At 37.8% G+C, this 22,578-nt stretch overlaps 6 protein-coding genes across 7 annotated transcripts; 2 read left to right on the top strand and 4 right to left on the bottom strand.

The window, feature by feature from the left end:
- Positions 1-1,530: 1,530 nt before the first annotated feature.
- On the bottom strand, positions 1,531-2,593 carry LOC106344323 (F-box protein SKIP27). Its single transcript, XM_013783724.1, has 3 exons — positions 2,189-2,593; positions 2,027-2,101; positions 1,531-1,950 (listed from the first exon to the last, which is right to left on the bottom strand). Exons 1-3 carry the CDS (start codon positions 2,537-2,539, stop codon positions 1,753-1,755), a joined length of 624 nt encoding a protein of 207 aa, XP_013639178.1. The 5' UTR covers positions 2,540-2,593; the 3' UTR covers positions 1,531-1,752.
- A 371-nt stretch (positions 2,594-2,964) lies between these two features.
- On the bottom strand, positions 2,965-5,902 carry LOC106343227 (telomerase Cajal body protein 1). Its single transcript, XM_013782386.1, has 14 exons — positions 5,654-5,902; positions 5,519-5,581; positions 5,376-5,428; positions 5,207-5,287; positions 5,039-5,112; positions 4,770-4,852; positions 4,570-4,676; positions 4,331-4,473; positions 4,201-4,248; positions 3,982-4,034; positions 3,727-3,811; positions 3,546-3,612; positions 3,348-3,467; positions 2,965-3,230 (listed from the first exon to the last, which is right to left on the bottom strand). Exons 1-14 carry the CDS (start codon positions 5,836-5,838, stop codon positions 3,100-3,102), a joined length of 1,293 nt encoding a protein of 430 aa, XP_013637840.1. The 5' UTR covers positions 5,839-5,902; the 3' UTR covers positions 2,965-3,099.
- Positions 5,903-6,122: 220 nt separating this feature from the next.
- Positions 6,123-11,475, top strand: LOC106325714 (anaphase-promoting complex subunit 4). The gene is made up of 19 exons (XM_013763775.1): positions 6,123-6,394; positions 6,494-6,605; positions 6,790-6,881; positions 7,029-7,112; positions 7,203-7,442; positions 7,753-7,833; positions 7,987-8,135; positions 8,306-8,466; positions 8,538-8,638; positions 8,716-8,790; positions 8,910-9,089; positions 9,203-9,285; positions 9,364-9,462; positions 9,711-9,815; positions 10,111-10,249; positions 10,372-10,590; positions 10,716-10,868; positions 10,978-11,059; positions 11,212-11,475. Exons 1-19 carry the CDS (start codon positions 6,323-6,325, stop codon positions 11,310-11,312), a joined length of 2,328 nt encoding a protein of 775 aa, XP_013619229.1. The 5' UTR covers positions 6,123-6,322; the 3' UTR covers positions 11,313-11,475.
- A 524-nt stretch (positions 11,476-11,999) lies between these two features.
- Positions 12,000-17,439, top strand: LOC106309266 (B3 domain-containing transcription factor VAL3). The gene is made up of 12 exons (XM_013746311.1): positions 12,000-12,292; positions 13,024-13,105; positions 13,208-13,306; positions 13,530-13,833; positions 13,964-14,312; positions 14,528-14,624; positions 14,828-15,002; positions 15,169-15,248; positions 15,595-15,639; positions 15,728-15,931; positions 16,404-16,435; positions 16,695-17,439. The coding sequence occupies exons 1-12, from the start codon at positions 12,138-12,140 to the stop codon at positions 17,242-17,244; spliced, it is 2,172 nt and encodes a 723-aa protein (XP_013601765.1). The 5' UTR covers positions 12,000-12,137; the 3' UTR covers positions 17,245-17,439.
- A 167-nt stretch (positions 17,440-17,606) lies between these two features.
- Positions 17,607-19,362, bottom strand: LOC106309274 (vacuolar protein sorting-associated protein 28 homolog 1). Of its 2 annotated transcripts, none has more exons than XM_013746321.1 (3): positions 19,167-19,362; positions 18,803-18,947; positions 17,607-18,499 (listed from the first exon to the last, which is right to left on the bottom strand). In XM_013746321.1, exon 3 carries the CDS (start codon positions 18,445-18,447, stop codon positions 17,818-17,820), a length of 630 nt encoding a protein of 209 aa, XP_013601775.1. In that variant the 5' UTR covers positions 18,448-18,499; positions 18,803-18,947; positions 19,167-19,362; the 3' UTR covers positions 17,607-17,817. The 2 variants fall into 2 exon arrangements, with proteins under 2 accessions (XP_013601775.1, XP_013601779.1); XM_013746325.1 differs by having other exon boundaries at positions 18,803-18,951.
- A 502-nt stretch (positions 19,363-19,864) lies between these two features.
- LOC106296636 (transmembrane protein 184 homolog DDB_G0279555) lies at positions 19,865-21,855 on the bottom strand. Its single transcript, XM_013732855.1, has 5 exons — positions 21,597-21,855; positions 20,892-21,176; positions 20,684-20,806; positions 20,313-20,603; positions 19,865-20,224 (listed from the first exon to the last, which is right to left on the bottom strand). Exons 2-5 carry the CDS (start codon positions 21,156-21,158, stop codon positions 20,021-20,023), a joined length of 885 nt encoding a protein of 294 aa, XP_013588309.1. The 5' UTR covers positions 21,159-21,176; positions 21,597-21,855; the 3' UTR covers positions 19,865-20,020.
- Between the last annotated feature and the right edge of the window lie 723 nt (positions 21,856-22,578).

A 22,578-nucleotide genomic window follows, 5' to 3' on the forward strand; every position in this document is an offset into this window, starting at 1 on the left:
CAACGGCTCTCCAACGGCTATAATATTTCCTCGGAATTCATCGGTTTTTTCCGAGGAACACATTGTTCCTCGGAATTTCCTCGGAATATTCCGACGGACTGAGGTTTCCTCGGAATTCCGTCGGTATATTCCGAGGAAATTCCGAGGAACCCCAATTTTGTGTTTCCTCGGAATTTCCTCGGAAATTCCTCGGTATATTTCGAGGATTTCATTTTCCGTCGGAATGTCCGTCAGAACCGCTGTTTTCTTGTAGTGTATCGTTATCGTGTTCCATATTAAAACATAATCCAATACATTATAGTTAGTTACATTTTAGAAAAGTTGACTATATCCTAGGTGATTAGATATAGTGACAGATAATGACAACGTTGGAGACATTATTTCAGATTTTTCGTAGTCATGACTCCAGCGGCCATCGTGTGAATGAAATAACAGTAAACTTTAAAGTAGGTGCTGTTTTTACAAAGGGATGAAAAACGACTTATCTAAACGCTTCTAGTTGGATCATTAGCAGGTTAGTTCTTCCTTACGATGGATTAATATGGCAACAGTACAATTTTGATTAGATATCGAGTATGATTTGACCTTAAACAAAAAATATGAAAATATTGGACAACCTTCATTTCATATATCATCAGATGATGTAATTTTTATTGTGGAGTTGTGAGTAGTTTGTATGATCAAAGTTTTGTATATAGAAGAGGATTGCTGGGTTACAGAACGCATGAACAAATTACAATATGCAGATGATATTAGTTTAGGTAAATAATAGATATTGTAATATTTAAAAATTTATGACTACAGTTCATTGGATACATATGGGGATGATTGGTTGGAATGTGGCTCTAAATATTTAGCTATAAAAGTTTAGTTGCAGGTGAATTGGTTGTAGCTGTAAAGTTATTATTGTAGATTTTTTTCTTCAGACTTTTGTTGTAGTTAAATTTGTTGTAACTGTAAATTATACGCTGTAGATATTTTAAAATAAAATATGTGAAATCTGTGATGTATATATATAAAATAATTATATTAATATTTTTTTATAAATTCTCAAAGTTTATTGTTATTTAAATGTGATATATAAATAATATATATTTTATTTAAAATATTTTAATAATTTTTACAACACTCAAAATTGAATTAAATATTTATAGATGTTTTTAATTATAATTATCTAATTTATTTAATATTATAGATATTTTTTTTATTTCACAGATTCTACAGCCTATAAAAAAAAGTTTTAGGTTTTTTTACCTAAAATACGTTTAAAAAAATTTTGCTTTAATTTTTTTTGTTGTAGCTTTAAAAATAAAGCTAAATCATGATTGATAAAAATTTCTACATTTAACTTTTAACTATTAAAAATAAAGCTATAACATGATTGGTAAAGTTTAGTGATTTAAAAATAAATAAAATTAAAATAAAGTGATAAAACTCAACCAATCACCCTGCTATTACTACTATAATTAATTATCTTTATTGAACCCGTAAGACAAAAACAAAAACAGAACCTTGGATACTCTGACTAAAAACCCAAAAGACTGAAATACATTAAAAAACCATTTCAGTTCCCAAGGTATGCAGAAAATGAAACTATACACAAAAACCAAACTCTAGAACCCTAAAAGCTTCTGGATCAAATTGCATACTAATCTTAAAAGGCTAACAACCGTCAAAGAGACTTTAACAGTAGTTAAGTGTATAACACTTTAGCCACTCGAATCCCACCATCTACACATCTCATCATCATTTTCAAGTAAACAATGCCACAGAGACATTAGACAGCTCCTCTTTCCTCTTAGCCTTGGTCCAACGATGGCGAACCGGTGCGTTAGGAGGTTCGACATCTTCCACTTGCTGGCTCGAATCCTCAAAAGCTAGTTGGTTTCGAGAAGCTCGAGTCTTTTTGGGTGTGGTATATGAAAAGTGTAACTCTTTTGCTATCAAACTCTGTTATAGTGTCAAATTGGCAATAAGAATATAATCAGAATCAATCAAATAAAATGATGGAATTAATGGAACTCACAGCTTCTCTGATTGATTTAGATACAATATTTAGACTCTTCAGATCCTCATGATCCACACCACAAACCACTCGAATCTGTAAAAAAACTCTTATTGTTAAAATCATATCTAATCAAATCTAAATTTATTTAAAAATTTAATTTAGAGTAAAATAAGCTTTTACCAAGAGTTCTTGAGGCAGAGATTCAAGGCCAGATCTCTCAGAAGACAACGAAACATTAGTAGTTCGGCTTTTTTGTCTCTTCACGGGGGTCGATTCAGTTGCCGGAATCTCAAGCAAAGATTCTCGGACTCTGCTTGAAAACAAAACCCTTTTTCTCCCTAACCCTCTCGTGAACGTCACCGAACCTAATCCTAACTCTAACTCCTCTTCCTCACCGTCTAGCTTCGACTTCATTGTTCTTCCTCCTCCACTAAGAAAGTTCCTGAGAAATATAGTTTCCAAGAACCACTCGGCTACTTTAGCAACACTGCAGAACCAAAGCTCACCGATCAAATGTAGATAATGAATCATCAGAACACAGAGAAAAAAAAAAAAGAGAACAGAACTGTAGAGAACTGAAACCTGAAGAAGAATATAAAAAAAAGCTCGTACTCGAGTTATATCCACGTGGCGGTTTGTTAATGGACAGCCGTCAATGGCAGTTTGTGATTAAATCTAGTCCAAGTTGAGGAGCTCTCTCTGTACAAGTTAGTGCGTTTTATTCGGGGGAGGGATAATCGGGACCGTGCGTGCGTGGTTTCATGGGATCATCAATATTAGATCTTTGCCACGTGTTGGCTTTGGGAAGTTTGAACGGTGGTGAAGGCGAGGAGTTTGGTGGTTACGTAAACAGAGGAGTATGACTTTTTTTTTTTAATGTTCATTGGATTCGAGATAAGCAGCATAGGATTTTGTAATCTTTTATTTTTTTCAAAATAAATGCATTGCACAAAAAAGAGAATATGCCAACATTTTTCTTAGTTGGATAAGACTAATAAACGTTGACAAAAAAAAAAGGATAAGACTAATAAACGTTTTTTTTTAATTTCTTTTAAACAGAAAACAGTAGAGTGAAAATAATAAGATATATCTTAGGCGTTTTCTTCCTCTCCTGTGACATTCAAGTGATGAGAATTGCTTGCAAGGCCATTGTTATGTTCATCAGAAGTGTTCTCTTGGGATGTGACGTAGAAACTCCACAGAGATACACAGTTTTCATCAGCTGTGTGACCAAACAAAAAAGGAATATAAAGAATTGTTTTTTTTTTAACATTAGCAAGAGAGTAAACATTTAAGATGTCGGAAGGGAAATAGTCTTATGATTTGGTGCAAAATGTACCTTTTAATTGAACATCGTTGTTATCTTCATCGTCATCATCAGGAATTGAGAAACGTCTGTGACCAGAGGATGTAGCAGCCATTGGAAGGTATGGGTGGAAAGAAAAAGCATTGACAGTATCTGCAAGTAGTAATTATTATGCTTTAGTATCTCATCAAGAAGTGGAGAATTTACTCAGAGAACAAAAAATAAGCTTACCTGAAGCAGCTTGATATCCAGAGACCCAGTTTCCAGTTTGTAAATCATACATATGAACCAGACCATCCTGAAAAAATAAATAGAAAAGAGATATGGAGAAAAGATTTTAGCAATTTCACTTCACTTTAAGTTGGTCTTGAATACTTTAAAACAAAAGCAAAGGAAGGAAGATCAATAGTACCTGACCACCGGTACCAAGATGTCGTCCACACGGCTCAATATCAAAGAAGACACGTTGGTTTGTGTTCTCTGTTGCTCTGTACAATCTGATCACATATAGAAAGACCCATTCAACACTTTTTCATTTGTACTTAAAAAGAAACTGAAAACTACTTAACATTTGAAAAGATTGAATCAATTCTGAAGTTCAGCAAGCTAATATTCACTTAAAAACCCAAAGACAACCCAAGCCAAATAAAAGAAACTTAATACTCACTTGTAAACTATCTCAACAGATTTCCGCATATCCCAGCAAAGAATGTAAGGATCCTGAAAACAAAAAAAACAAAAACAAAAACAAACAATGTTTGGTAAGGTTACTGCACACATGATTCAAATATAATATAATGCTTTAGTATCTTCAAATCAATAACACTTTCTTCGCCTAAAAAGGGGCCATCTTAACATGTAAACCAAGTTGTTAAGAGCATGTTACCTTGCGGCCTCCTGCATATAAGTAGTTCCCATCCTTTGAAAACTGAACCTGAAAGCAAGTAAAAAGTTTGATTTTATGATTTATCATTTCTAAAAATGTACAAAAACAAAGCAAAAAGTTAATGGCTTACATGTGTAACGCCACCTTCTTGACCATGTAAAACATACAACAGCTCCATGTTGTCTTCTCTATAAATCCCAGTAGTCTGTCCGTAAGAGCCCACCGCCAACATTCCAGAATTAGTTGGAGAGAAGGCAAGAGTAGATAATATACCTGCAAATTACAAAACCAGCAAAGGCATACTGTTATTGTTTATGCATGATCTGTACTAATGATAATGCATCGTTGGAGTGGTGAACTGAAAACAACCTGCTTGGCCTTCTTTCTTTTTCTGTAGAGTTGAATACTGCCCAAAATCTCTACCGGGACGATGAAGATCAAACACTCTTATAGAGTTGTTATAACCAGCAAAGATCCTAAAGACACAATCACACCCAAATGAACTGTTACTCAAATTCTCTAGCATATGCGAAGAAGATGGATGAGAATTAGAACATGCTTTTGCTTACTTGTTTCCACCAGGATTAAATCCAATTGAAAAGGCAGCAGTTATTTCATCCATAGCATCATAGGCTCGGTACGTGCATCGGAGCTGCCATTGGTATATACACATATAAATAACCAGATACACACCATACGATAGTGATAACAAAGAGAAGCAATATAATAGAGCACATGAACACTCTTTCTCCAGGTCCTAAATATAACTAATGACCGCAACAACATTAAGTTTACAAAAACCCCAAGCAGCAGATTCCATGGAGAGAAAAATCAGCACCTCACCAGAAGAGCTATCCCAAAGATGGATGGGATGGTCTCTAGTTGTGGTAGCGAAGACGCATGTTAATGGGTCTGAATCAATCACAGTGAAAACAGCCAAGATCAGTCATTCATTAAGCCAAAAGAGAGAGAGAAAGAAGCCTTCATGATAAGCTTATTAAATTACCTGAAACTGACATGTATGGATACCAACAGAAATCATAAACAGATTCACCCTCATTCACAAGAAGACTCGCACCATATGAATCTACAATCCCAAAAAATTAAAAGGAAAAATCATAAACACACCACGAGTCACAAAACTACTTGACACAACATAAAACGGCAAATGTTACCTTCTTCAGGGATTGTCACTCCATAACCATTAGACTCCCCTCCATCTTGAGGCCTAATGCACAAATTTTCAAACTAAAACAAACCCAAGCATACACAATCCACAATGCTTATACGCTACGCTACATAAGAGTTTTCAACTTACAGATAGAACAGACTAAGTGTATTGTCCTCAGAGCTTGCAAGGAAACACGAACCATCAGGTGACCTGTAAAAACCCAAAATTTAAGAAAAAGAACAAAACTTTAAGCGAGAGAGAGAGAGTGAGATAAAGGGTAACCATTTAAGACCCTTGAGGAAATTGTTAGGGCTCCGAGAGGCCCTGAACTGCTTGGAGAAATGGTGTGTTCGGTAAGGAGATACATCGAATCTCATGGCGGGCCACGTGGAGTTTGTCTCTCCTGAGTCTACAATTAGTCCGCCGTTTTCTTCTGCTATTGCTATTGTTTCTCCTTCTTCACCCATCGTCGTTGTCAGTGGGGGAAAAGTAGCGGAGAAGAGGTTTACTACCTTTGCTCTGAACCCCAGTCAAAATCGAACCCGAACCGGTTTTTTCAATCTCAGTCCTGATAATTTAACCGGAAATTCAAAACCAGTTGTAAACCGTAGTCGAAATCTCCGAAACCCGAACCGGGTTTATTATCTCAGTCCTAATAATGCAACCGAAAAACCAAAATTTATAAACCAAAAAAAACCGAGATCAAACCGGAGATTGGGTGTTTTATTGGAATTGAGAGAAAAATCCCGCCAGGTTTTGTCGTAAGTGCGTCTCGTTCTGCTCTGCGGCGACCTCCGTCTTCTCCTTCCGCCTTCCTAAATTCAATCTTTGTAGCTCTTCTTTTTCTGATTCCTTAGTTCCTGTAGCTTTAGAAGAAGTCGAAACTTCTAGAAACCCCTAATTTTTTTTCTAGTAATTGTTTTACTTTGTAAAACGTTGGGATCTTCGGAGATGGAGAGTGAGGAGGGTGAAGAAAGTAGCATTCCTTTCCAGCTCCAGTTCGACAAGCCCATACCCTTTCAGGTCTGCTCAAAGTTGGTGGCTTTTTCTGATTTTAGACATGGGGGCTTGCCTCTTTTTCTTATGGGGGAAACTTAGGGAGATTGGTTCATGTTCTTGTAGATTAAGATAGCTGAGTGGAACCCTGAGAAGGATTTACTCGCAATGGTTACGGAGGATTCAAAGATTTTGCTGCATAGGTTCAATTGGCAGAGGTTATGGACTATTTCGCCAGGTGAAAACACTTCTCTTTTTTCAAGATAAAAAGTAGACAGTTTTATATACAAGATGGGTTTCTGGCTCTTGACTATGTGCTGCAATTAAAAGTTTACAGTGTGAAGTAGGACTACTCATTTATTCAGTTTTTTTTTTCTCTGGTAATAACTAGTAAGCCTATTTTCATTTCTTTTGGCTTATAGGAAGGCCTGTTACTTCTTTATGTTGGCGTCCTGGTGGTAAAGCCATAGCTGTTGGGCTTGAGGATGGAACCATTGCACTTCACGATGTTGAGGCAAGTTTTAGACTTTGTAGCTAATCCTGGGTACTAATGATGTTGTTGTTGATGGACTAACGATTCTTTTTGAGCCACTGCTATAGCAAAGGAAAAAGATCATGCTTTTATCAGAGTGTGGTTAATACTCTTAATTTTCAAATGCAGAACGGGAAGCTACTAAGGAGCTTGAAGCCCCATGATGTAGCTGTCGTGTGTCTTAACTGGGAGGAGGATGGACAATCCAATACCGTATGATTATTTCTCATGTTTTGGTTTTATATCAATGGGTATTCTTTCGTTCTTATGAGCTTCTGCTTACTCTGCGAGTTTGGTTTTCAGGACGAAATTGGGAAAGTCTCTGCTTATGAGGACCGTACCTCACGCTTCTTCCCTCCTGCTCCAAGAGCTCCGAAGATGCCTGGAGTTGTAGCTGGTGACTCCAGTTTCATGGATGATGGTGAAGATTCTTTAGCAGAACTATCTAATGCCTCATTCCGGAAGTTTAACGTCCTCTGCAGTGGGGATCGAGATGGGAGCATCTGTTTTAATATATTTGGAATATTTCAAATTGGGAAGATTGTAAGTCGCTCTTCTGACTTTAAGTAATTAGTAAGCCATCTATGTATCGTGTTTGCGTATAGAGTTTCAGGATGCTTAATGAATTTTCAGCACTGTTTGCATATGTAAATTGTCTTGTGAAATCTTTAGTGGCTCCCTTATTACATATTTTTCAGTATTAATGTTAGGGGTATAGTTTAACATATTGTAAGTTTCGTTTTTATCTTTATTGCTAGCAACGAACAATATTTTCTTGTTTTATTTTCAATGTTGACTCTTGTTTTCTCTCGTTTCATGTGTTTGCTCACCTTTCCTGCAAACTTATGATCAGAATATACACGAGCTGTCTGTTCCTGTGGCCTATCTGGATGGGCATGCCTCTTGCAAACTATTTAATGCTACTATTTACAAGGTACTCGCATCCCTTAGAACCATGCTTTTCGAATGATATAAGTGACATTTCTTCGGTTTCCATGTCTCTGAGAGTGAATGTCCGTGGAGGAAACTAATAAAGGAGGGGTAAAGAGGCTTCAGATTCGAACTAATTATTGTTTGCATTTCTTAGGTTGCTTTGTCGAAAGACCTCTGTCGCCTGGTGGTAATGTGCACAGGAGAACTTAGGGATTGTGATATCGAGCCAAAGGAGGAAAAGCTAAATATTGATTTGCATGGTTTACATTGCCTTGCAATGGACACATCTATATTTTGGAAGAGGTAAGCTTTCTGCAAGAAGAATGATTACACACCAAATTATCTGTATTCCGCTGTTGCTGCTTCGTTTGTTCCTTAATGTGGATTTCAATACTGGAAAATGTTAGTAAATGACACATTTTTGGTCTGCCTTGCATCTTTTTTATTCGTTCTCTCTTGAAATATAATCTCAGGAAATATGAGCTTCATCAGGTTGCTCAACAAGCTTCCAACATCGAAGATTTGACTGAGGTTATTCGAGAATCCCTATCAGTTTTGAGCAAACAATGGGCGGATGCCATGAAAACTTTCCACGACAAGTTTCATTCTCTTTCCACCTTGATCATAGATAATGGTATTCGCCACTTCCGCTTGTGTATTGTGGTTTTTTTCATAGATTCACAGGCTGCGTTGCTTTTCTCCTAGGACTGGAATCATCTCCTCAAGAAGAATTTCTTAGCCTTTTGGGTGGTGCACGAATAAGCCCAGCACTTAATCAGTTTTTAGTCAACTCTCTTGGTGAAGTGGTAAGCTTCCCTAGCTTGATCATCTTCAGGGTGCTAGTTTTTATTTTATCCCACTAAGTAGTTATCTTGTTTAGTAGGGTGTCAAGCGCGTTTTAAAGTCAGTATGTGGTACAGGAAAAGAGCTTCAGCTGGTTGTCCTTGACCATCTCCAGGTTTAGCATTCTTCACCCTCCTGGAAATGGATATATGTATTGTTAGACTAAGTAAGGTTTGCTTAGATTGCAAATAATTTTTACGTATATATATGTAACCTATAGTTCTTTTTTTCCAGCCTGCAGCAGAAATCATTGGATTCAGGATAGGTGAACTAAGAGGTCTCTCGAGGTGGCGTGCACGATACCAAGGCATTGGTTTGGATGAGAGACTCCTTGGTGAAGCAACTGAAAATGCTGGTCTTCTACTCGTACAAGTGCAACGGTTTATGATGGTATTATCTTCTGTTGTCCAACAGGTACAGAGGCATGCAGCCCTTTAGGCAATAAATTTTTTAGTTATTCAGAATAACGTTTCCCATGTTTCCCAACCAGTGTCCATGTCAAAAAAATTATAATCTTTTTGTTTCAGTTCTCAAATTTCTTCAACTGGCTCCTCAAAAGCATAAAGTATCTTATGCAAGAACCAAATGATCAGCTTATGTCATACAACAGGTATGCACGCGTGTTTCTATGTTGTTTATGGTGTTGAAAGCCAATTATTTGTAGTTACATTGTTTGGTTCCGTGGCAGTGAACTCCTTGTGGTATTCTTGAAGTTCTTATATGATCAAGATCCGGTGAAAGACCTCGTGGATCTATCTGAAGCTGATGATGACATTGAAATCGATATGTGGGTTACCTCTTTCCCTATCTGCGCTTTTACCTACCTTTTACGTATTATGTTTTAGTCGATCAGAATCTTGGTCATGTTACCTGACTTTTTGAAACATCCGTAGGCAGATTCAGTAGAGTAGGTTATTGTGTTCTCACAAAAGCATTTCGTAGAAACAAATGAAGTCCATTGAATCCTCCAAATCTGTCCATTTCATTACATTTTCCCTCCAAGTAATATAAACTCTTATGGTTTTGATGTTCCAGCAAAACAATTGAAAGAGTAAGACAATTGATTCAGTTTGGAGGGTTTTCAGACACTGATTTTCTGCGGAGAACATTGGCTAAGGAATTCCAACACATGGAGTCCAGGTAATTTTTGCCTTAACGTTTTTCTACTTATTTCAATTATTGGACATGATATTTCACGGCGCACAGCATTAGTAAACTGATATGTGTCAAAGGATGTGGTAGAGACAAAGGTCTGATGCATAGACTTGGCATTGTATAGTATTATTATTGCTAAACAACGATTATACATATTTTGGGAGTTTTACCTGCAAAACAAACTATGCTGAGCTTTCAATGTCTGATCATACTCTCTTATGGATTTCTTTAAGTGACTAGACATCAATATTTGATTTATTTGCTTTAACAATTTTTTTAGCTTCAAGAGGGCTCTTCAAATGCCCTTTACAACCATATCAAGGAAGATATCATGTATGAAGTTGTTGCCGCTTTGCCCTCTTCAGTTGTCAACAACGCAAACGCGTAGTACCATTCCGATGTCTATTTCCTTTTACAAGGTATTTGCAACATTAGTTCTAACGTACATTATTATAATCTTGCGTATTGTCCGTTTCTATTTATAAAGCTAAAATTTTGCTCCTGCGTCCTGACATGCTTAAACCTTAATCTGCTTGTGCAGAATGAACTCTGTGCTGATACACCTTGTGAAAGTGGGTACACTGATTACATATCTTTTCAAGTCCCTGACGAAGCTTTTCCAGATATTCAGAACTGTATTGGCATAGCTAAGGGGTTTAAGCAAAACTCCAACAACCAGACCAATGATTATACTTCTCTGGAAGCTGTCTTGTTATCTGTGCCAAGTGGCTACCACTGTGTGGATCTATCTCTCTACAAGGTGAATACTCATTCTCTTCCGCAGCACTGGTTGATTATTTATCTTTTATCTCCCATTTGTCACCTGGTTGTGCCTGTCTCTCTTTCTCTGAGCTGTCCTGTAACACAGTCTTCATTTTGAAACAGGATAAAGAACTGGTTTTATTAATGAACGAAACAAGTGCAAATTCTGAAGGCTCAGGAGAAGCCTGCATGATGGTTGTTCAAACTGGTAACCTTCCATTCATTTCCATTTCAAGATCTAGCTGTCTAAATCAGTGGGAGCTAGAGGATTTGAAGGTAATGTTAATTCTAACCATTCTCAACTTCTCCCCGAGTGAGGTTATCTAGTATCTATCTTGAAACGATCTTGTTTACTTAAAAGTCCTCACAAATGTTGTTGCTGCAGAGCTCCATTGTTTACCTGGAAGTGGAGAATGAAAAGGTTCGCAAAGTTCCACATTCTACCATTGCTCCTCTAGCAGTAAGCGGTAAGTTCCACATTCATATTCTAAATCTTTACAGGTACTGCAAACTCTAAAGGGCAAGATGTCGAACAACATAGGATGACATTCTTATAGCTAACACCTTGGAACTAAAAAAAATGCTTTTCAAGTTCACCGAAGCATGTTTTACTTTACAGCTTCGAGAGGAGTGGCTTGCGTTTTTGCTGAGAGAAGACGAGCCCTGGTGTACATATTGGAAGAAGACGAAGACGAGGAAGAAGTCTCTGAAGACAAGTAAACCCTCCTCCAAACGCCTGGCTTTTGATGTGTTTCTGTAGATCAATTAATTTCAAGTTTGTAGAAACAAAAGACTTCAGTAGATAGAATCACTACTCTCTTGAATTAATTGGTTATGACTTGTTCAAACTCCACAGGTTTGTACTTTAGTCTTTAGTATTTAATCTGCATTTTTGTGATTTGGCTAAAACAAGTTGAAATGATGTATCTGTTAAAAAATTAGTAGTGCGTTTTGTACACTTGAAGGCAAGTTTAAGCCACTCTCTACGCTCCTGAATAATTCTGGTTGACAACATATGTCAGAAATGAGATGAGATGAAGACACATTAGTACATGACGCATGTTGTTGTTCCCTTTGTGCTGCTAATTAAATACTAGACAGACCTACCTATAGAGTGAGAGTTGAAAGCTTTTCGGCAAAATACTATATTAGCATTTGCATATGGCAAAAGGTGAAAAAGGGGAGATTCTAGCCACAGCGAACAAAATAATAAAAAAAAAAATGATGCGACATATCAATGTTGTTATCAAATAAAATATCATTTGGTATGATGGGAATTTATTTTGGACCTACCAAACTCATGATGACTTGGCGTTGATTAAAATAAAAAGAGAGAGAGAGAGAATAAAAACGTAATAATAGAGAAAAAAGAGGAAAGAAATAAAATAAGGTTTAAATAAATGAGATTATAGCTTTCCTTTTCCGTAAAATCTCAGAGAGAGAGAGAGAGAGAGAGAGAGCTGATCAGCCAAAAACAACACTTGACCACCATTTTCTTCTTCTCCTTCTTCTCTCTCAGTTTATTTAGGCATTTTCTAGGGTTTGATGCTTCCCTTTCCATCTTCGTCCTCAATGACGCCTTCTTCCTATTCCGCTAGATTTTGCTTCAACCGCGAGTGCCCTGACTTCAACCGCGAGTGTTACCGCCCTGGCTGGCGTCTCCGTAACGGCGATTTCGCCGACCTCTGTAACCGTTGCGCGTAAGCACACCCTTTCCCTCCGCTTCCTTCACTTTTCAGTTAACAGTTTTGGAGTGTGTTTTTTTTTCTCGATTTTTGAAAAATTAGGTGGAACGTTGTTTGCTTGTTTGTTTAATTTTTTTTTTTTTATATTTTTCTTGTATCTCTCGTCTCACTGGTGTGATAGATTTTGAAAACCGTGATTTCGGATTGTACCGTATCTCTTCTCCACTGGTCTTTTGAGCTTTGCTTTTTTGCAATGTTGATGGGGAAAGGTTTGTGTTGTTGAATTCTAGATATGAATGTAGAACCTAGAGCGTCGTGGTCTAATTTTTCATGTGGGATCAATGCGGTTTGCTAAGTAGAGAGTCGATAGTGATTTTATTCCCTGTATGTATTGTAGACTGTAGAGTGCTTTCTAGAAACAATGCGTCTTTGATCATATCCCTTAGAATGTGTGTGTTCCAATGCTTGCTTGGAGACTATAGTTTCTACTGACTTGCTTTTGAAATGTAGACTTCATCAGATTGTCTCACTTGCACAAGAAGTAAAAGACTAGTTAAAAGTTTTTGGTTAGTAGCTATAATTGCATTACGCATTAACCGACTCAAGAGACTGGTTTTTCTTTCTCTGATTCAACGACACTGCTGCATCCACAATTCTTTTATCAGCTCACTGCATCAATTTCATTTACTCGTTTATTGTTTTATCCATTTTGCAAATATATATTGATGACTGTATTCTGGTGACAGCTCTGCCTATGAGCAAGGAAGGTTTTGTGACATCTTTCACCAAAGGGCTTCCGGATGGAGGTGTTGTGAGTCTTGTGGAAAGGTAATGAAATGGTGCACTGATTACACATTTTTTGAAGTCTCTTTCGCATCAACAAAATCCCTGTGCGCATATGAAATTTCTCACTGTTGGAATTCTGTGCAGCGAATTCATTGCGGTTGTATTGTTTCTGCACCTGCTTTTATGTTACTGGATGCTGGAGGAATTGAGTGCTTGACTTGTGCACGAAAAAAAGTTTCTGTGGTGAGAAAGGATTTCACTTTTTTATTTCCTATTATAGAATTCCATCCTTATATTATTCTTGGGAGATTGATATCACCTGAATCAATATGGTTCATGATGTTCAGCAACTCTCGCTAATCTTTAGCAAACTTTTAGCTGTTCAAAGGTCCTTTTCATGTGTTTGAAGACCTATATTTTGTGATGTAAGGCCACACGCGATAACAGTCTGTTTTATGCGTGTCAGGGTCCTAATTTTAGGCCACCACCACCATCCTTTCTTTTCCAGTCTCCAATTTCTGAGAAATTCCAGGACTTGTCGATCGATTGGAATTCTTCAACCAGAAGTTACCGGCCTCCTAATTTATCAGGTCCTTCGATTCGGCAGAGTGATCGTGGTGATTGTTATGAATTTAATCAACCTACTTCTAAAGACAAGGCCACTGCATATTCCACGGAGAAACACAGGGGAATGAATGACTTGATGGGGAAATTAATGAGTGTAAACTCGAACAATCACACAAACAGCATTCTTTATAATCAGAAAGCAGGTGCATGCATGCTTTTATATAAAAAGATTTTTATATTACTTTTATTGCAATCTCATTTATGTTTTCTGGCTGAGGGGATTTTGTATTATTAGTCGAAGCCGGCTGCTTACTAATGAATCTTTAACTGCAGGGCCTAATTGTAAAGTACCTACTTGTCCAAACGTCAATGCAGCATATCCTCCACTGATCTCATTGAAGGAGGGTCCATTGGTGGGGGCACAGCGTGCTTTTCCTGTAACAACACCAGTTGAGACGAATGGTCACTTGGGACTAGGTGGAAGATATTTATGGCATAAAGCTAATTCTTCTCCACTGAGTCACTTACACAATGACTTGAATAATGGAGCAGACTCGCCACTGGAAAGCAAGAATTGGAATTTCGGGATTCATCTTGATACGCCAGGAAAATATCAGGTGGTTCCACGATATTCTCCCAAGGTTCCATATAAAAATCAAGTTCTGCAGAATCTACCCAACGAGTATCCTTCTTGTCTTTTATCAATACTTAGCTTTTGACGTGAATAAGTCTAGACTAGGTTGTAGAGTAGGGTGGGTGTAAGCCTTTCAGATAGACGGTCTTATATATACGTTTTACTTTTCTGCTTGGATACTTAGCCCGCTCAGGTTCATGATATATAAAACTGAAAAAAACGTTTGTCATTTTAAAGCTACCTGAACCTTAACGATGTGCAAGATCTGTATCCGTTGTCACCCCTCTCTTTGAGAAGATTCTGAGTGTGAGTGATGCTGGACGAGTTGGGAGGATGGTGCTGCCAAAGAAATGTGCAGAGGTACATAACTGTTTGCATATGCAATTACATTTTCTTATTATCTTAATTAACAGGTGATACATGTGGAAACAATTGGGGATGTGACTGTCTGCTGCTTATATCAAATACACTATTTTTTTTGCATCATGAATCCACTAGTCATAATAACTGTACACTTTCCTGTTGTGTCGAATTAAACGAACAAGGCATCTGTTATGTAACAGGCTTTCTTGCCCCAAATTTCCCAAACCGATGGTGTGCCTCTCACAGTACATGACTCAACGGGTAAAGAGTGGACATTTCAGTTCCGCTTTTGGGTCAACAACAATAGCAGAATGTATTTTCTAGAGGGAATAACTCCATGCATACAGAGCATGCAGTTGCAGGCTGGTGATACAGGTATGTCATTGGTGTTCCTTTACCATGTAACTAATGCTTAAATATGTTCTTTTGGTGGCACTATAGTGAATATCTTTTGTCAAGCATATTACACTTCTTCTGAGTTAGTGTCTTGTATTAGGGCCCTATGCTTGGGAACTGAAATCCATTCACTTTTTTTTTCTAGTCATATTTAGTCGCGCAGATCCAGAAAAGAAGTTAATCATGGGGTTCCGAAAGGCTTCGGTCGCTCAGTCGTCTGTTCAGGTTACTTTCTAAATTAACTAGATAGCTTTATTTATAAGTACTTCTGGTTTGCCAAAATTACAATTTTAATTTACTAGCCAACTAACTGTTAGTCTTAAGAAGCTTTCCTGGATGTTAGCTGCACTTTGTAATATTGCCAACACACAAATAGGAATAAGACGAGCGAAGTTATAATGAGTGAAAATACATTGTTTACATGGATTCATGTTAGAAGCAGACCTTTTTGCCATTGCGAAATGGGCTTGTTTCTAGATTGCAGTAGAATATTTTAGATTGTGCAACTCATGACTGATGGAAATACCAGAAATCTAGAACATATTATTACTTATGAAATGTGTCTTTGCAGGAAACTGAATTGAATAACAATCGTGAGAGTTGCACAAACGGAGATGTAAGTGTTCACAGTCCAAACTAACACACTTTCTTGACAAGTTAGCTTGTGTGAGGAAAGTTAATCTCTTCTGCATATGCATTAGCAGGCTGAACCGATTGATATACATCCACCTAACGGGAAGAAGAAAAGTAGCATGACGACTACAAGAAGCAAACGTCAGAAAGTCGAAAAGGGAGAGCTCAGTGAGCTGAAGCTAACATGGGAAGAAGCTCAAGGATTTATCCTGCCTTCTCCAAACCTCACTCCATCGATAATTACGATAGAAGGCATTGAGTTTGAGGAGTATGAGGTACATCCATATGATTTTTTTCTCAACTAATTTGCATTTGTGGTTTATGCCGCTTTAGGATCTTAGTTTTCTTTACATGGTCTTCTCCTCTTCTGGAAGACAATATTTTTCATGATATTTAGATATAACCTGATGCTCAGCCGGATTTTTGAAATCAAGCTGTGTGCTCATGCTATAATAGACACATTGGGTTCTAGAAATTATTCCCTCAAGCTTAAAAATACCTTGCGTGCTTTATGATAGTCGGCTTGACTGCTCTTGGCCAAACAGAAAGGTGTAATGACTAGAAATTACTTATTTACATTTGACTGAGAATCTTATTTAACTGTTATCCTTTTAGAAGTAATAATGAATATAAAGACAAAGACGACAACTGAGTTGATTTGCTTCTCCAATTGTTTTGTTGTGTCTTACTTTTGAGAACAGATCACTCACTGAGTTATTTCTTTCTATATTTGTTGTCTCAAAATAGGATGCTCCAATCATCGGGAAGCCAAATACTGGGTAAATTGCCTAATCTCGAATCCTCGAAACCTTGTACATTCCTTCTATCGGCTTTCCTCTTTGCTTTTAGTTGTTTAAAATGTAACTCTTATCTTAGATGATGCCGATAGAATTCAAATTAGGTGTACTAGTACCAGTCATGGTGCAAAGGCATGTTGCTAGATATTGAAATGTATCTCCTAGCATTAGATAAAGTAAATAGTTTCTTTAAGCTCCATTGATTTTATGTTTATTGTTGTTTTCTTTGAATTGTGTCTAGTTTCGGATCAACATGCTCTGCAAATAAAGGACTCTTAGCTGAACAGGACGATGAGGAAGCCAAGGACGAAGCTGAAGGACTCTTGATGTCACCCAAATCAACCTCAAAGCACCCACGGCATAGAAACGGCTGCACTTGCATTGTTTGCTTACAGTCCCCGAGTGGGTCGAGTCCCAAACACGGCCGACGCTGTTCTTGCACGGTCTGCGATACAGTGAGACGCCGTAGGGAAACTCTGTTGCAACGGAAAAAGAAGCAGCAGCAGAGTGAGATAGAAAACAAAGCACACAAGGGGATGGAGTCTCCAAACTCTGAGGAGGAACGTCACCAATCTGTTAACAACAGTGGGACCACCAGTAAGGACTATGAGCGTCATGCATCGCCGCCTTCAAAAGCACAAATAGATTTGAACTTCCAACCAGAGAAAGATGAAGAATCTCCTCTTCCCCGTTCAAAGACAACGACTAAGGACAAGTCTCTGCATCATGATGAAGCAAGAAGCTCATCAAGTGCTCATAACAAGCTCCATGTAGATTTTGCAGACTCCTAAGGTGAATAGGATTATGATGGCAGAAACCAGAGAAAGCTTCTAGTAATTACCATTTTTAACCCCACAGGCATGGCGCATTTTGGACATAAAGGGTAGTTTTAATATATTTACGGATGGAAGCTCATTACTTTTTCTAAACTCTTAGCTAATTACAATGAGCAATATAATTTTCTCGGTGAACTTCTTATAATTTCACATTTTGATTTGTCTACAGAAACAGACAGTTGAACTCTTAACATTTAGATAAGTGTAGAACTTGTTCAATATCTTCTCCCATGAGAGATTTTGAACTTGTTCCTATTCAAAGATCCATCTCTGGAATGTGCAAATTGTCTAGAGAGTAGAATCTAAAGACACAAACATTTAACAAGAAAGAAGCAAAAGAGCAATAAAGTAGAGTTTAGATTCATACAATTCAGAAGAAATCAATTCTCTGGGTTGGCATGATCATTACACAACAAAAGAAAGGTCTACACAACATTCATCTCCAGAGTGTGTAGCAGCAAACCAAAATCATTACCCTAAAGCCAAGTAGTCTAAAACAAAAGCATCCGAGCAGAAACATCACACGGGTTAGTTACCAGCACTAGGCAAAGCAGCCATGAAGGAGTTATAGGAAGACTCAAGATCAAAGTGAAGCTGCCTAGCCTGCTGCTCAGTGAGCTCATCAGAAGCTCCCATCTTAGACAACCTCAACAGCCACTCTTTCATCTTCATCTTCCCTTCGAAATCCGGTGGCAAAATGCTCAGTTTCTGAAGCGAAGCAGAGAGATCAGACAGCAACGGATACACCTGGTCAACAGCCACCATGTTGAGCTTGAGAGAATCCATGGAAGTGATGAAGTTCTGAACACACTCGGCAACAACGGAAGCAGAGCTCGAAGTAGAGGCCATCGCAGCAGCACGATGCTCCACTGTAGCCGGGACACCAGAGGTCACAAGACGGTACACAGCAGCCGAGCAGTCCATCTTGTACGTCTCGGCGAACCTCTCGATGTTAGGGACCAAGTCCTTGAGCGTGGCGGAGAGCGTCTTGAAGTGGACTATGAGCTTCTGACACTCGGTTTCGTATTCGGATGGGGAGATGAGGTCACGGATGTAAGCCTTCTCGAGCTTCTCGGTGGCTTTGATGATAGCGTAGAGCTCGGCGAAGTTCTCGTACATTTCTCTCTCACGCTTATCGTTCCACAACTTGACCTCCATCTTTAGCTATGGAGAAGAGAATGGGACACGCGCAAAAGAAAGTTTCCTCTCTCTGTAACAAAAATCACATGGAAAGGAGATTAATTAGCATGTAAATATTGTAAAAGTTTAAAACTTTAGATTAAAAGGGTGAAGCTTGAGAGATGAATCATATCAGAGAAGGCACAAAGTATGCAACTTTAGAGCAGATTAGATCACAATCAGTGAAGCGAGAAACATAGGGTGAAAAGAGAAGAGAAAACCCAAATCAAAATCTTACCCTAAATTCTTCTAATCGAACATTAAAAATCACAAATTTGTTCGAGTTCTGAAGCAAAAGCCATAATATATAGAGAGAGATGGCGAAGATACTCACATGATACAAGTTTGGGGATTTCGATGGTGGAACTAATCTCCAGATGAGAGGAGAGAGATGGGAGATGAGATTGCGTGTGAGGAGAGGGGTCTTTTATGACGATGATGATGACGAAAGCTTCACGCGGGTATGCGCGCAACGAACTCTGTCTTCATCAACGAATCAATCATCATCGATTTTCTCGCCAAAATAATTCTCTCCTTTTTTTTTTTTTTAATTTGATGGCACAAAAAAACCCCCTCCAAGCCAATTTAATTGATTTTATTAAAAGATTTCGATTTAAAAACCCTAAAATTCAAAATTAATCGACGTTGAAATCTTAGGCACAGAAATTTAAACGCGTAGTTGAAATTGGGAAGCTGACCTGTGAGGGGCGTTGACAAAGAAAGAAAGATACTGGTATAAAGGATTCTTCTTCAGAGGGAGATTCGCTTGAGGCAGTATTAATGAATGGTATGATCTGTTGTCAGATTTGGAGAAGAAGAAGAAGAAGAATCTGTCTAGGCTGCGTGTTGGAGTTGCGATGATCTGGAAAACTCTTGTCTTGTCTTTTCTCACGCTTTCCCCCTTTTTTTACGCGCTCTTTTTTTTTCTTACCCTTTTCTTTTTACTGCCACTTTAGTAAATAAATTTCACTTTATCCACCAGTGCATTAAATATTTCAAATTAAAATAAATTATTGAAAAAAAAAATATTTTCAATTTTGATTTTAAATTTATAAAAAAAAAAACTTAAATCTTATTTTAAAAATGTTAAACATATTCAACTGAAATAATCTTTAACATATTTCGAGTATATAATCTGTTTTCCAGTTTTGGGATTTTTTCAATTTTTTTTCAATTTTCACAAATATATTAGTCCAGTGAACTTTCTTGTTTTTGTATTATCCAAATTAACGGGGTAACAAAATAATATTTAATATAAACTGCACATATTTCTTGTTGGTTTATTATCATCATCCTGAATCAAAAATCATATACTGTACTATTTGGACACAATGTTTTTTGCTGCTAAACTCCTGCCTGAATCATATGATTTAACAGTGTTATGTGCGAGTTTGCGAACCATAACTTGAGAATAGTGTAGTAGTTTAATTAACATTGTTCTCAAAACATTATCCCTTTGTCTCTTATTCCCAATCATGACAAGCAAGAGTTTCAAGTCCCCAAGACACCTAAACAAAAAACCGTACACTTCCCGTTCTAACCGGGGACAAGATCATTCAGTCTTTTTATCGAGCTTCTTCTTGGTCTCCCCGCTATAAGGACCAACATGATAAGCATGCTTCTGAACCGCGGCAAAGATAACCATCTCTAAACATACCAACACATTCTGAATAGCTTCCTGGATTTGCTCTACCTCAAGCCAGAAATGGTGAGACTTGATCACTCCCATCGCCACCAGAATGTCTAGTGCTATTCCCTGCAATCTCACAAGAATATCAATGAACATTTGAATCCCAACTACATGCTTTGAGGGGGTTTAGTGGTTATTATAAACATTAGTTTACCTGCCAGAAGCAAAAGAAAACAATCCCTTTGATGCAGAGGAACTTTGCGAGTGGATTATGAGGAGCAAGCTCCTTAGCAAACACATGGTAGAAAACCACAAGCGAATACAGCGCCAGAGAGACCGAGAGGTTGAGAACGATAGTGAATGTCCAGCTCAACCAAGAAGGATAAAACCCGATGATCTGTAAAGCTATCATCAAGATGGAGCAAACTGGTCTGATGACTACAAACTGCCATGTCCAGTATTTCAAAAGTCTCAGAGTTCGATGATCCAGACGCACTACATGAGGCTGGCCAAAACAATAGACATAACAAAGTCAGTGATACACAGAAGAAACCTTGCGAAGATAGATAGATAAGAGAGAGATACCTGGAAGAAAGTCATGGGGAAAGAATGGTGAATCTCTCTGCCTTTGATGCCATCAGGGACAATGTTTTTGCTGATAGATATGTTCAAGTAACTATACATCAACGCCAAGAACTTCGCAATGACCTTGCAAACACACAAATCAAGAACTGGTAAGCATCTCTATATTATGTTTTGAAGATAAGCAAGAGATAAAACAAAGAATACTCACGAGTGCTTCGTAGCATTCTTTGATGGATTCTAGGAAAAGGAAGAAGATTTCACTTCCTTTGACATCTAACAAACCAACAAAGGACACAACGGCGTAGATAGGAGCCATGAGGACAATGATGAGTATGGCCTTTTGCTCCTTGGGGTTCTTCCAGTGAGAGAGATGCTGAGACACGAGCTGTAACGTCAGCAGAACCGTGATGAAGACAGATAACGCAGAGCAGTAGAAAGTGAGCTGTGGAGGCTTCAGCTTCGTTAGGTCCATCATCGTTCCCCTGCAAATGCTCTTTAGCATCAACAAGACACAGACTTAGCACAAGTATTCTAATCAATCCTACATCTGAAATCTTCACTACAGCACTAAAAGCAGAGAGCCCCCCTACATCAAAATTGAATATTTGCTGCAAGTTGTTTCCTTTTCTCAAAATCTAACATCAATTTGTACAGGCAAACACTTGATGATTGAGATCTAAGACTGCTAAGTTCGAACTAGAAAACGAGCTGATTATACAACAAGTTCGAAACTTTTGATTGATTGAAACAAACAAGAGAGTCAAAACCAAAGAGCACACTAAACACAATCACCACCCATCTTGGAAAGGAAGATCTTTTTTTTTGATATTTTAGAATATTCCAATACAAATTCGAAGCTAAAGGAACAATGTAAATCTGATCAAAAGCTAAACATAAGAGCGAGCTAGCTAACCTGAGAGATGGAAGAAGAAGAAGTAAACAGAGACGAAGATGAGAGAGACTGTGAATTAGCGTGAGATCTGTCTTGTTAGATCATGTAGAATTGAGGGAAGGGAGCAGCCAGCCATTAATGGAGTCGCAAGCAAGTGGGTCCTCGTGATGGAGAGATACCACGTGAGACGCCCACGACGTAACTATGTCGGCACGATGGATCCACCTGTGAGTTGTTCACACGTTGTTTGGATTTGGTTAGATTAAAAATACCAAACGCTTTAAACGTTTGTTTGGTAGTTAGGGTTGATTTGATTTTGTCAGATTAAAAAATGTGAGACGCTTCAAACGTTTGGTGGTTTTTGATTTTTTTCTCTTTTTTTGTTTGGTTTCATAAAGTTGATTGATTGATTGATGGATGGTACAGATCGAGTTTTCTTCATTGATTACGTCATCGCTGAGCATATAACCCAAGAGAAAAAAAAAAACACAAAACAAATCCAAGGATTTCTATTTGTGAGGCTACAAATGGGCCATTACAAGCTTCTTTATACAGTTATATTTTTTTTATCCGTGAATAAAAAAGCCCATAAGAGTCCACTTCAACTTCTATTCCAATTTTGATTAATTTGATGCTCAACTTGATCCATCTAAAAAGGGATGACCATTCGGGGCCCAATCGGGTTTCGGTTTTATCCATTCGGATTTTGGTTTTTCGGGTTTATCAAAATCAACTTCATTCGGGTTATATAAAAGTGTGGTTCGGGACCGGTTCGGGTTCTATCGGATTCGGGTCGGGGTCTTCAAAGAACCGGTATAACCCATTGTACTTTCGGGTTCGGGTCCCAATCGGTTCTTCGGTTTAAAAATACCTGATTTGTACATATTTTGTAACTAAAACATAAATAAAATCGGTTCTTCGGATTTAAAATACATGATTTGTACATATTTTAATAGCCAAAACATAAGTAAAATCGATTCAAAAATAAGAAAAAACATCAAAC

This window comes from Brassica oleracea, chromosome C1 (assembly GCF_000695525.1).
Source record: "Brassica oleracea var. oleracea cultivar TO1000 chromosome C1, BOL, whole genome shotgun sequence".
Taxonomy (NCBI): domain Eukaryota; kingdom Viridiplantae; phylum Streptophyta; class Magnoliopsida; order Brassicales; family Brassicaceae; genus Brassica; species Brassica oleracea.